This window comes from Polypterus senegalus, chromosome 2 (genome assembly GCF_016835505.1).
Source record: "Polypterus senegalus isolate Bchr_013 chromosome 2, ASM1683550v1, whole genome shotgun sequence".
Taxonomy (NCBI): Eukaryota; Metazoa; Chordata; class Cladistia; order Polypteriformes; family Polypteridae; genus Polypterus; species Polypterus senegalus.
The window spans coordinates 126,472,223-126,487,083 of NC_053155.1; the positions used below are offsets into that span (position 1 = coordinate 126,472,223).

Consider the following 14,861-nt stretch of genomic DNA (forward strand, 5'->3'; position numbering starts at 1 on the left):
TGCATATGGCGATTCACCTCTGCGAGAAACATGCCTCTATGAACAGTCAACGTAGCTCGGAGGTACATGACATTAACCTGACCTGCACTGCATGTGGCCTCTACGACAGACGAACATAAATGACGCCATTTTTTATGTGTCGTCAAGTCCGAGTTGGTGGGCGTGGCCCTGTGAGTTGTCGTCGTATCCAATGGTCTTGGAGTTGGTGGGCGTGGCTCCTTCCTGTGTGCATATAGGTGTCTCACTTGTCGGCGGCTTAGTGAATCCATGCCCCTTTCGCTGCTTTTCATGGTTGTCTTGCCTTAGTGAATTATATATATATATATATATATGTATAGTATATATATATATATAGTATATATATATATATATATATATAGTTATCTATACTAATAAAAGGCAAAGCCCTCACTCGCTGACTCATCACTAATTCTCCAAGTTCACGTGTGGGTAGAAGGCTGAAATTTGGCAGGCTCATTCCTTACAGCTTACTTACAAAAGTTGGGCAGGTTTCATTTCAAATTCTAACGCCTAATGGTCATAACTGGAAGGTATTTTTGTCCATTAACTGTAATGGAGTTGAGCTGGAAAGACGTGGGGGGCGGAGTTTCGTGTGACATCATCATGCCTCCCACGTAATCACGTGAACTGACTGTCAACGCAGTGCGTAGAAAACCAGGAAGACCTCTAAAAAGCGCTTAAGAAAACATGCATTATATAATTGAGAAGGTAGCGAAACAATAAGAAGTGAGCGAGTGACATATACTACCATATTCATGAGTGCTGCTACCTCGGAAAGAAAGCAAGGTGTAAACCTAAACTTTAAATTAAGTTCATAGACAGGCTACCGCTGGCGTTTCACATGTCCACGGAAATGCGGGATACAAGTTTAATAAGAGGACGCAGGATATAAACAAGAGTTTTGATCACTTTGTAACTAAGTTAAAATTGTAGGTCAAGGGTGTGCTTATACAAATTCCGAGAGACTGTGTTTGTGGGGGATTGACAGTTAAGGTGGGTAAGGGAGTCACGTCATCATCACCCCTCCCATTTACCTCATTTCGCTCTGAGCTGAGCTCCGCGGCTAACGCCGTCTTCCGGCAACTTCGGCCAGACTGCCACCAAATACTCACAGAAAAATCCACAAGTTAATACACACGCTGTCTTTAGAGTTTCTCCACACTGAATCCTCCAGGCACTACTTACAAAAGGTTACATTGACAATTGTGTTACGTTATTTTTAAAATCTTTCCTTTTCTTAGCACAAGCACAGCTGAGAAGCTTCATGCATGTGCTCCATAATGCACTAAAAAATAATGCATTTAATCACACTTTGCATTACAAGCAAAGGGGAGCTTTTGTCAATGCATGATTTCCTGGTACACCGATTACATTGATCAGCGCATCCCGATTCATTTTACCCTCGCACCACCTTAGTTTGAGAAGAAGTATGAAAAATATGAGGTTAACACAGAAAAACAGATCACCAAATCAAGCTTTATGAATAATCGATTCGACATCAATAATTGTTTTGGTAAAGCCATACTCAGTGTAATCCTCCTTCCATTTTATAATTTTTCCGCCACTAGCCATGATTAAATGAATGGTAAAAAAGTAAGAGCAAAGCGAGGGTGACTTATTTAGGCAGGCATATATATGACAGCAACACTCATGACAATGTCAATCATGTTAGGTTATTATTAAAATGTTTCCTTTTCTTTTTCATTACTTCTTTAACACACTATTTCTCCGCTGCGAGGCGCGGGTATTTTGCTATATATATATATATATATATATATATATATATATATATATATATATATATATATATATATATATATATATATATATAATGTACCTCCAAAGAGCTGAGACTTTTGATATCGTAAACATGTCTGCAAAAACTGGGGTCTCCTGCCCAGCAAAAGTCGAGCAGCTTCTGCCTTAAGTCAAAGTGAGCACTTTTAACTTTTTTCTTCCTCCCCCTGAGCTATAGCCCAGACAAGTGCAAACACAGGACCCCTTTTCTACACCGCGGCAAACTAATATTAAGGCGATTTGCACTTTCTTTTGCACGTATCGATTATGAGGTCGCCAGCTCGGATTATGAAGACACGCACACGAGTGGAGGACTGACAGTGCCATCACAACCGATTAATGGCGGGACGTCTCACCAGTCTACACAAGACCACCACGACTGTCCCCAAAGGCAATCATAACGCCAGCGAACACACATCTCTATACTATATAAAAAAAAGGCAACTTTCCTTTCTTTACACCTTTTTTCCTTTTATCCCAAACCAAAGCCCTTTCTCTCTTAACACTGCAGAGGACACAAAACTAATTTTCTTTAAATGCCGGTAAGGCACATTACCAGAGGCACAAATTTGAATGTTCACATAGAAAATGTAATTTCTATACCACAGCCGTCGTGTAGCGCCTTTCAAAAGGGATCTACTACCGAGAGATGATCCATATAAATTTTAGCTGCTGTTAGTTCTACTTACCTGTTGTGTTACACAGTCTTTAAAATGTAGTTTACCCAGCAACCACTCAGTAGTGCTCAATGTACCTGTACTTCTTAAAACGTTAATGTTTTACTGTTTAATAACTTATAGACTATATTTTATTATTTTTCCCTTGCACTCAGTGACCAAAGCTATACACACACATATAGACACATACAAACATACACACAAGTATATGTATGTGTATATATATATATGTGTATATATATATGTGTATATATATATATATATATATATATATATGTATATATATATATATATATGTATATATATGTATATATATGTATATATATGTATATATATATATATATATATATATATATATATATATATATATATATATATATATATGTGTATATATATATATATATATGTATATATGTATATATGTATGTATGTATATATGTATGTATATGTATATGTATATATATATGTATATATGTATGTATATGTATATATATATATTGTCAAAGACCGAGGAGACAGCAATAAGGGTTGGGGTTTCCGGCCCCGTATATTGTACACAGCAAAAACACCGGTCAAAATTATAAACAAACAGTTCATATGCGCGCGCCGACTCCTGGCGTCGCGGCCATTATTGGGGTTGAGCGAAGTGGAGGAATGCTGGGAAGGACCGCAAGGGAGGATGGGAAGGATGACGTCAGGGCAAGATGGCGGAGGAAGGGCGGAAGTACGCACTGCGGTCAATCCAGGCCTATGGTGCAGGAAGGTCTTTCTTTCTATGAGGAAGCAGAGGGAGAAAGTTAATACCCGCCATTCCCTGGCGCGAATGGTTTCCCAGGTGCTATCGAATCAATCCGCGGCCTCCTACTCGCGCGTGCGTGACACGATCCCCCCCTTAGCCCAGGACCGTCAGGTCGGGCGGACCTAACCGAGAGGTCGTGAATACGAGAGGGCATCGGCATTGGCCTGAAGGGTGCCCGCCGATAAGTGACAGTGAACTTATACGGCTGTAAGTCCAGGAACCACCTGGTGACCCGCGGATTCGACTCTTTGTGTAGGGACATCCACTGAAGTGCAGCGTGATCAGTCACCAGAGCGAATTCGCACCCAGCAGGTAGTAACGGAGGTGGGTCACTGCCCACTTAATGGCCAAGGCCTCCCTCTCCACTGCCGCGTACCGGGTCTCCCGGTCCATCAGTTTCCGGCTAAGGTACATCACAGGGTGCTCGACACCATCGACGCTTTGGCTCAGCACGGCACCCAGGCCTGTGTCCGAAGCGTCGGTCTGGAGAATAAACGGAGCCCAAAATCGGGCGTCCGTAACACAGGTGCCGACGTTAGGGCCTTCTTTAGGTCACTGAACGCTGTTCTGCTTTGTCGGTCCACACCACGATAGGGCGCCCTTTTGTCAGGTCAGTCAAGGGTGCTGCTCTTTGGAGAAACGGGAACAAACCGGCGGTAGTAACCCGCAAGCCCCAAGAAAGCCTGCACCTGTTTCTTGGTATTCGGACGGGCCATTCTAAGATGTCTTTAACTTTGGAGCTCTGTGGCGCACCTGTCCTTGTCCCACGAGGTAGCCTAAATATTTGGCCTCCTTTAATCCAAAAACACTTCCGGGGTTTATGCGGAGGCCGGCTTTAGCCAGTGTTCGGAGGACAGCTGCGACCTGCAGTAGATGCTCCTCCCAGGTGCCGGAATAGATGACAACGTCATCCAGGTAGGCGGCACTATAGGACTGGTGGGGCTTCAGCACTCTATCTACCAGGCGTTGGAAGGTCGCCGGGCCCGTGCAGCCCAAATGGGAGGACCTTGTACTGCCAGTGCCCGCTAGGGGTGCTAAAGGCCGTTTTTCCTTTGCGGATGCCGTTAAAGGAATTTGCCAATACCCTTTTGTCATGTCAAGGGTAGTCAGATACCGAGCCGCACTCCAGCCGCTCAAGGAGGTGTCCAATGCGGGGCATGGGGTAGGCATCGAACTTGGAGATCTGATTCAGACGTCTAAAGTCGTTACAGAACCTCCAGGAGCCGTCTGGCTTGGAGACGAGGACAATAGGGCTGGACCAGGGACTATGGCTCTCTTCAATTATGTCCATGTCCAACATACGCTTTCACCTCCAGTTCGACCTCTGCGCGTTTTGCCTCCGGAGTCGGTAGGGCCTCTCCCGGACGATTACACCGGCCCGTGACTATATCGGGGCAATCAGCGGTCCGGCCGGGTGACTCGCTCACTACCTCGGGATGGCTCGGAGTTTTTGGGCTAACTCCTGCCGCTGCTTGGGGGTCAGCTCTTCGCCGAGGTTAAGGGCAGTTGTGCTTGCGAAAGGGAGAGTGACCTACGGGAGCTGGGAGCTCCTCTCTATCTCTCAGGGCTTTAACAGGTTGACATGATAGATCCTCTCACCGGTCGACGCATTGGGCTGTTTCACCAAATAGTCGACGCAGTCCTTTCTCTCCTTAACCTCGTAAGGCCCTTGCCAGTGAGCGAGCAGCTTCGAGTGGGAGGTCGGGACGAGCACCATAACTTCGGTCCCCGGGCGAACTCCCTGAGGACGGAGTTGCGGTTGTAACACCGGGCCTGCGCTGCTTGCGCCGAGTCACGTGCTCTTTTAGGAGGGGCCTGATCTTTGTGAGTCGGTCGCGCAGTTGCGCTCGCATCCAAAATGTTAGAGGAGGGAAGAGCCTCGGCCTCCCAGCCTTCTTTTAGGATGTCGAGGATTCCCCGGGGTTGTCGCCCGTATAGCAATTCAAATGGGGAGAAGCCTGTAGAGGCCTGGGGTACCTCCCGGTAGGCAAAAGCACGAGGGGAGGAGCTGGTCCCAGTTCCTGCCCCCGCTGACTACCTTGCGGAGCATCTGCTTAAGCGTCTGATTAAACGTTCGACCAACCCGTCAGTTTGCGGGTGATAGACTGGCGCTTTCAGGTGCTTTATCTGCAGTAATTTGGCTACCTCCTTGAGCGTATCCGAAGTGAAGGGCGCACCCTGGTCGTGAGGACCTCCTTGGGTATGCCCACGCGTGAAAACAAATTAACCAGTTCCGTGCGATGCTTTTAGTATTAGCGGGCGCGGGGAACCGCCTCTGGGTACCGGGTGGCATAGTCCACCATGACTAGGATATACTTGTGGCCACGGGTTGAGGGCTCCAGGGTCCCACCAAATCGACCCCTATCCTTTCAAAGGGATGTCCACGAGGGAATAGGGACTAGAGGAGCACGGTCCCTCCTAGGAATCTGGCGGGTCTGGCACTCGGACAGGATTGACAGAACCGCGACCTCCTCATTGATCCCAGGCCAGTAAAAGCGGGCTTAATCCTCTCCAGTGTTTTTCGCCCCGAGGTGGGCCTAGGAGGTGAGCATGTGCCAACTTCGCATATCTCCCGCCGGAAGGTGCAGCTGAATTAGCAACAACTTCCGCACCTCGCCCTCATGGGTAGCCACTTTCGGTACAACAGATCATTCTCAAGGACAAAGAAGGGTTCCCGGGTGTGGATCCGTCCGCTGTTGAGCTGTTAGGCAGAACGACGCATTCGGGCAAAGCGCGGGAGTCATCATTCCACTGCTCCCTCTTAAAGGAGGCGGCGTGGACCGAAATTGATGGTCCAGGCCGCCGAGAGGGTCTTGGGGCCTGGGCCGGGAAGAGTTCCTGGCTAGTCCCTTCTCCGGCGGAATCTTCGGGTCAAGGTCCGTAGCCACGGAAAGGTCCCCGAGACACCAGCGCCCATAGGGCCTGCCCTTGTGCACGGCGTGGAGGCCGCGGGAGGTGCCTTTTCCCCTCATAACAAGATCCAACGAGGCCCGGGAGGCGCGAATGGCTTACCGCTGATTCTTTTAGACCAGTCTTGTCCCAAAATCACTGGGAAGGGGGTCAGGTAACACAGCGACCGTCATTTGGATTGGTTCCCCTTCCAGGTGACATAGCAGTGGCGGAGCGATATGACCTAGTCCCCCATGCACACAAGTGACCAACAAATGCTGTTTTAACCACTGTTGCGGTAAGACAAAACGGCGAGCAACAATGGTAATGTTGCTTACGGAATCAACCAAAGCCGCCACGGCGTGCCCATTTAGCAACACCACTCCCGTGTTCGGCCTCGCCAAGGGATGCGGCGGGGTACAATACCTCTCCGGATGTCCAGCTGCAGTCCATAGGCTCCGGGCGGTGATGGGGGCAGTTTGGCAGCAGGTGACGGTCTCGCCACACTTGAAACAGCGCGGGCGGACCCGGCCTCTCTCTGGCTCTGGCTGGCGCTTCTGCAGCGTCGAGGGGCTCGGGGTGGCCGCCCGTCCCTGCGGTTCCCGAGCAGGCTTTTCTGACCCCCAAGTGGAGGACCGCCAACTGGCGCTCCAGGGCGCCGAGGAGGCCCGACATGTTCTGATAGGCGTGTCCCGGACCTGCTGGGCGAGGAACTGGGCATCGCGATTGACCAGGCCTTCACAGGCCACCCGCTCGACCACTTTCCGCCCGTCGGGTCTCTGGCCGTAGCCAGCGGCCCATCTTGCCCCAGAACTTCGAGCGCCTGGGCGCGGCGGCTTTTCAGGGTCAAAGACCCAGTTCCGCCATTCGACGCCTGCTGGCCGGGCTAATGCCGTAGCGGGCCAGTATTTGGGCTTGAGGAGGTCGTAATTAGCGGCCTCCTCCTCAGGGAGGTCATAATAGGCCATGCTGGTCCCTTCAGGTATGGCGCCAGGATGGGCGCCCACTGGACCGCTGCCACTGCTCCGGGTGGCCGTCCTCTCAAACATGCCCAGGTAGGCGTCGGCGTCCTCCGAAGGGCCCGCCGGACTAAGGAGGAGGCGGCTGCCTGGCGGTCTGGTCTCGCCCGTTGGGCTTCCACTAACCTGGCTTCGTGGCCTCCAGCTCCCGGGTGGTGGCGGCTTGCGCAGCTGCAGCGCCTGGAGCTGGTCATTCATAACCTGCAGCACCGTGTTGAGGTCCTGTCCCTCCGTCATTCGGGATCTCTCTATCCTGCCGACTCGCCACTTGTAAAGGACCGAGGAGACAGCAAGGGTTGGGGTTTCCGGCCCGTATATTGTACACACAAAAAACAGGTCAAAATTATAAACAAACAGTTCATATGCGCGCGCCGACTCCTGGCGTCGCGGCATTTTATTGGGGTGGAGCGGAAGTGGAGGAATGCTGGGAAGGACCGCAAGGGAGGATGGGAAGGATGACGTCAGGGCAAGATGGCGGAGGAAGGGCGGAAGTACGCACTGCGGTCAATCCAGGCCTATGGTGCAGGAAGGTCTTTCTTTCTATGAGGAAGCAGAGGGAGAAAGTTAATACCCGCCATTCCCTGGCGCTAATGGTTTCCCAGGTGCTATCGAATCAATCCATGACCTCCTACTCGTGCGTATGTGACAATATATATATATGTATATATATATACATATACATACATATATATACATATATACATATACATACATATATATATACATATACATACATATATGTGAGTGAGTGAGGGCTTTGCCTTTGCCTTTTATTAGTATAGATATATATATATATATATAGAGAGAGAGAGAGAGAGAGAGAGATAGATATATATATAGATATAGATATGAGAACAACACTCATATCAATGACAAAACAATTACATTAACAACCATGTTACGTTATTTTTAAAAATTTTTCCTTTTCTTTTTCGTACCTTCTATAACACACTACTTCTCCTCTGCGAAGCGCGGGTATTCTGCTAGTATATATCATCATGTCTCCCACGTAATCACGCAGTACATAGAAAACCAGGAAGACCTCCAAAAAGCGCTGAAGAAAACATGCATTATATAATTGAGAAGGCAGCGAAACAATAAGAAGCGGCGTGACATATACAACCATATTCATGAGTTCTGCTACTTCGGAAACAAAGCACGATGTAAACCTACACTTTAAATTAAGTTCATAGACAGGCTGCCGCTGGCGTTTGTAATTTAGTGCCTGCCCATATAAGGCCATCCGTCAGCGGCAATCCAATAGCAAACTGCCACGGGTAAATATTCACGGGTGAAGGACTGTGCTTATGGAGAGGAAGATGAGATGGTCAGGGTGGTGTTTGACACAAACTCAGCGAAACTGCGAGAGGAAGTTTTAAGTGCCAGGACTAAGGTAACATTAAATACAGCCATGGACATAACACGACATGGCACCAGCACAGCTGGGAACCTTCGATGCATGTACACCGAGCGGCTCACGTGAACTGACGCAGTGCACAGATAAAAAGCAACAGTTCCAAAGAGCGCTGAACAAAAACCGAATTACACAATTGAAAAGGCAGCAAAAAATATGAAGCGTCTGATAAGCATATTCATAAATCCAGCTACTGCGAAACAAAGCACACGGTGGAAAAAGTCAATGTCCCGCTAAAGGAAGACAGTGTTAAAAAAAAAAAAAACCCGTGCATGCAGTGTGTCAGGTCTCAGATAAAGAAGAAGACGAGCTGTTTATTGATGCAGTAAGAAACGAATCGATGAATGAAACCTGTCATCTTTACAACAATTGATTAACACGGAATGTAACTTGAACACAACACATCCTACAAATACGAGCCTGATTGAAAGAAATAATGATAATCAAATCCTCACAAAACAAATACTGTATATTGACAGTCATGTTACGTTATTTTTAAAATGTTCCCTTTTCTTTTTCTAGCTTTTTTAACACACTACTTCTCCGCTGCGATACGGGTATATATATATGTATATATATATATATATATATATGTATATATATCCCGATCTACATACTCGAATAATGGATACTTTATTCGCCATCAATGATTGTTTTGGTAAAGCCATACTCGGAGAATTCATTAGATGAACGGTAAAAAAGTAAGAGCGAGGGGAGGATGCAGGCTGTAGTGCGTGTCAACTCTATCTGAATTGCGCCATCACATTTCAAAAAATATATCTTTTCAAGTTCTATTTAGTCCATATGTGTCAAACTCAAGGGCCGTGGGCCACATCCGCCCGTGTAATTATATCCGCCCATGAGATCATTTTATATACTGTATTATTGTTATTAATGGCCCAGGTATATGAAGCGCTGGTAACACAATAAACTACAGATCTCATAATGCAGCGCTTCAGCTGCCTTGCCGAACACTTACCGCGTTAATCAAGTGTAGCTTATGATGCTGCAAGTTATTGCGAAGCTAGCTCACACGATGCTGGAGAGAAAAGTTCATTCTGAAAATAGAGCCTTTAAAAACCGATGGGAGGCTGAGTATATGTTTACTGAACCCGTGTGTCTCATTTGTGGAGCTAATGTGGCTGTAATTACAGAATTTAATCTAAGACGGCACTATGAGACAAAACATCAGGGTAACCTGAATGCAATGCAGAAGATACAGAAAGCAGAATAATTAAATAAGAATCTGACACTTCAGCGGACGTTTTTACCCGTGCACAATCACAAAGTGATTTCAAGTGAAGCTGCTTTTATGGGAGACACAAATGCAGTAGTGCAACTTGTCCCACTTTCCCTGTTGCCAAGTAATGTTGAACCAAGTCGTCACTACGGTGTTCCCAAATACGCACTTTGCTGATAAACTGAGCGCACTGAGTTTGCACGCTGCTTTGGTGACTTTGAAGAACAAAAAGTCCGTCTACATGCGGCTCGAACCTTGTGCATGTTTGGTAGCACATATCTGTGTGAAAAGCTCTTCTCAGTGATAAAGACTAACAAAACAGCACACAGGAGTCAGCCTCACTGATGAGCACCTGCAATCCATCCTGAGAATCTCCACAACACAGAACCTCACACCAAACATAAACAAATTTGTTGCCAAAAAAAGATGCCAGGCGTCCAGCTCTAAAATGACATAAGAGCAAAGACAACTGAATGATTTGATTTGTTATTGCTGAAAGGAACACATTTTATTTATATTTCCAGGTTTTGTTATGCAGCATGTTCATATTTGAATTTGTATAATTTTGACAGGATATTTTTTATGGAGAGCAAAATCTTTTGGGATATTTAAAATCTAAGTTTATTTTTATATAAAATTACATAAGAGTAAAGAAATTTGAATGTTTGTTCTTTTAATGTTTACTTTATTTCTAACTTGTATAATTTAGACAGGATATATTTTTATGGAGAGCAAAATATTATAAGTTGTTTAAGGTTTGAGTTGATTTATTCAGGAATAATATTCCTGTCTGTTTTTACCATTCCTACCAAAGATATTTCTGTCGACTAAATAAAAATTCCTTCTATTTAAAATTTAAATAGAACTTGAACAAATACGATAGTTCATAATATCCACGCAGACTTGCACGTAAGAGCGGGAGTTATCCGTTTTAACAAGCAGCGTATTGCACTGATCTGAAATAGCTGTGTGTGTATATATGTAGATATGTATGTATATGTATATATATGTTTATATATGTATGTATATATGTGTATATGTATAGATATATATATATATATGTTTATGTGTGTGTGTGTGTATACTGTATGTATGTATGTATGTATGTATATATATATCGTACCTTGACAGCTGAATATTTCCAACATTTGTTCCAAATGTACTTGTATTTTATTTGAAGTAGAGTAGTTTTAAGAGGTTACTCTTTAAATTAAAAGGATTCAGAACTTCTTCATTACACTTATTTTACACACCCATAAGTTGATTTTGACATTTTTATTTATTATTTAATTTAGGGCAACATGCAGTGTTTAGCATTCACCCAGTCATTGTCTTTGTGGAGTTTGCATTTTCTCCATGTCTGAGTGAATTTTACTTTTAAACACTCTAGTCTTCCTGTCTTATCCTAAGGTTCAGCATCTTGGCCAAATCTGAGCCCTGACTTAATTGTGTACATGTGAGTTGTTGAGCGTGAGAATATTATGTTCTTTTTTATTTGTTATTTGGACTTAATTTTTTTTTCTACTGAAATGATACCATCCAAAGTTCCTCACGGAAATGCTAAAGATTCAATGTTAACATTAAAATCATGATTGAGTTTTAAAGACCACACAACTTATTCATGCACAGATATTCCACACATTCTTTAGCTATCCTTTTTCATACATCACAGGAGGTATCACAAAGCAACATGTTTAATTGTTATCAGTATCAGATACCATTCACATTGGAATTCACACATTGTTAAATTTATATTTCTTTCCTTTAAAAATTGAAAAATGTAAAAACTTACCTAACAGTTTAGATACTTGAAGTAATTAATAGCTGAAATCATGCCGTGCTGAAATAATGCAAAGCAATGGATGCAAATATCCTAATCACTATTTATTATCCATCCATCCATTATCCAACCCGCTGTATCCTAACTACAGGGTCACGGAGGGTCTGCTGGAGCCAATCCCAATTAAACTGTGTAATTGACAGCAGGGCCACACAATGGTTAAATGCCTCATTTGTTCAGTCTCCTGGATTTGAACCCAGCATCTGATTGCTGTCTCTGTAGTGTTTGCATGTTTTTTCTGTGTCTGCTTGTATTTTACCTGTGATCTCTGTAATCGGGATCCTTCTCCACTTTCCAGAGATGCACTGGATGCATTAGATTTATTGGTGATTCTAAATTGGTCCTGCGATGGGCTGGCAAATCACTTACCTTTGTTTATAGCCTTGTGCCCTTCAACCCTGAATTGAATTAAATGGAATTGTGAATGTTATGTTTTAATTGGCAGAATTTCTGAATTAACTAAACTGGTTTAAACAACCAATAAAGTAGAAATAATTTATATTTTGTCTAATAATAATTTGAAAATGTCATATTGCTTGTCTAAACTAATTGTCGTTACTTGTTACATATACAGTATATAATTTTAGAAGTGTCACTGCAATGAAGATAATAGTAATTAAATAATTTGTATTTCCCAACCTTGTAACATAATTTTTGATCTGAATGATTTAGTGTATAAAATGCATTTTTTGGCTGATGTAAATACTTATAATGCTTAGCTGATTTGTCTTTATTTTGAATATATAGATAAAAAATAACTGCAATTTTAGGTATAATTGATCTTACTGGCGATGACAAGGATGACCTTCAAAGAGCTATAGCCCTTAGTTTGGAGGAGTCAAACAGAGCATTCCGGGAGACAGGAATAACCGATGAGGAGCAAGCAATTAGCAGGTGAGTAAGTAACTTTTCTTCCTCTAATGTTGGTAGCTAGAATAATGTTATGTAATAACATATAGTAACAGTTATTTGAAAGTAACATGTCAATTGGACCCTCCCCTCTTACTCTTCCACAAATGAAAGTGTGGCTTTTTCTTATGCTGGTTTTTTTTTTATTATTATTATAAAAACTAACTTGATAAGAAGCCATCATGGCAGGCACTGTAACCATAGTTGTGAATAATTAATGCGTAATTTCACAAATGTGCTCTGTATATTCTTAGCAACATGCTGTCAAGCCTTCAGGTTATCTGAGTATTTACACACTGCCATTGTTGTTGTTATTGTATGCCAGATACTTTTGCTCAATGATCCTACTATTGTGTACACATTTTTGAAATACAGGCAGTCCCCGGGTTATGTACGAGATAGGGACTGTAGGTTTGTACTTAAGTTGAATTTGTATGTAAGTTGAAACAGGTACAGTGGAACCTCGGTTCACGAACGTCTCGGTACACTTACAACTTGGTTTACGACCAAAAAGTTCGCCAAACTTTTGCCTCGGTTCACGACCACACACTCGGTATATGAACAAGCCAGTTTTTTCCTTTAGGTTTGTACATGTTCAGTCTCTCCCTGTGCATTTCCTGTGCAGCGAGCGAGCAAGAGATAGAGAGCGCGCGACACACACACGCACACACAGGCACGCGAGACAGATGGCACACACACACACAGGCACGCGAGACAGATGGCACACACACACACAGGCACGTGAGACAGATGGCACACACACACACGCGCACGCACACACACACACACACACACAGGTGCTCCAGGCTCGCGAAAGAGACACACACACACAAAAGAGAGAGCGAGAGAGGGAAGGCTGGACGCATAAGGTAGAAAAGGCTTGTTTTTGTTTTCAGTTCTGTTTACAGCGATCGGTTTATAGCGTGCATTGTGGCAATGTTACTTTTATTGGTGGTTTATTAAATTACATATTTTTGCAAATGTTAATTTTTTTCGCTGTGCTTTAAACTCATTAAAAAAAAGTGTTTTTAGCGAGCGGATCCTAGCACTATAGTGCAAACTATTGCAGTGTTAGTTTATTCTGTTGTTCAGGGTTTTCTCAGTGTTATTCAATGTTTTTACATGTAGTTTACTATTACGCTGTGCATTCTATGGTATAATTAACTATATTTGTGCTTAAAAACTAAAAAAAATATATTTACATGCAGTTCGTACGGTCTGGAACGGATTAATTGTATTTACATACAATCCTGTGGTGGAAATTGCTTCGGTTTACGACCAGTTTTGTAACAAATTATGGTTGTGAACCGAGGTTCCACTGTACATTGTTTTAATAAATGCTGTTGTTGACTGACTGTAACCAAGTGCTCTGCCAATGAATGATAGTGTTTCACCCCTCACTGACCTTTTTATTATTTCTAATTTATTTTCAATGGTGATGGTTTTTCTCTTCTTTACTATATCACCAGCACTTGCATCAGATTTGTGTTTCAGAGACATTCTTGAAGGGTAAAGACAAAAGGTTAAGATGAGCTCTTCTGCACAGCACTGTCCACGCTATCACAGCAGGAAGACACCCGTCAACATGTCTGATGTACTGACAAGAAACAACTTCCTGCTATGTGCGTAACAGTACAAGCAGGCTTGCTATTGAGAATGACTTGGGGCGGCAAGGGGGGGTTCACTCGCACACCACAGAGACACCTCCACTACAGAATGCTGCCTGCAGCATCCGCCCACCGAGAATAAACATGGTCCGGCCAAAGGCGAGTAGTGAATCGCCCAACCCCAATTCAGCAGGCAGCCATCTGAGGCACACTACAATGCTACCCCCGCCGCCCCGTTCACCCTCAATGGCCTCCGTTCAGCCACAACCAGGTCAGCACTTGCAGCATTACCAGCCATTTGTGCCGGGCGGGCAGTGAAACGCCCCCCTCTGCTCCATTCAGCCTGCCTTCCAGTCAGGAGCAGTAGCTGCAGCGACATAGTGGACGGGCAGCAAACCATTGTTCTGCACATGAGCGATAGCTGTGGCCCCGGTGACTATGGACCACGGGTCAGTGCTTGACACCAGGAGCCGCCAGAGGGACACTACACTGCACGAGCAGCCAATTCTCCCCCCTCCAGCCACCGCTTGCAGTATCCCCAGGCCGAAGATGACGGAGCAGCAGTTAGTAAAGCGCATGCGTCGCATCTGTGGCCACGTTCGTAAGTCATAGGTCGGATGTCCGTAACCTGGGGACTACCTCTAATTTT

General features: G+C 44.5%; 1 protein-coding gene across 7 annotated transcripts in view; it reads left to right on the forward strand.

The window, feature by feature from the left end:
* The window catches only part of usp25 (ubiquitin specific peptidase 25), a 232,654-nt gene that overhangs the window by 74,550 nt on the left and 143,243 nt on the right, over positions 1 to 14,861 (forward strand). For 6 of the 7 annotated variants that reach the window (XM_039744549.1, XM_039744550.1, XM_039744551.1 and 3 more), the window contains exon 4: positions 12,467 to 12,590. In XM_039744549.1, coding sequence (XP_039600483.1) covers positions 12,467 to 12,590 — 124 coding nt within the window. Of the gene's footprint in view, positions 1 to 12,466; positions 12,595 to 14,861 lie in introns of all 7 variants that reach the window. The other variant, XM_039744554.1, reaches the window with a different exon arrangement.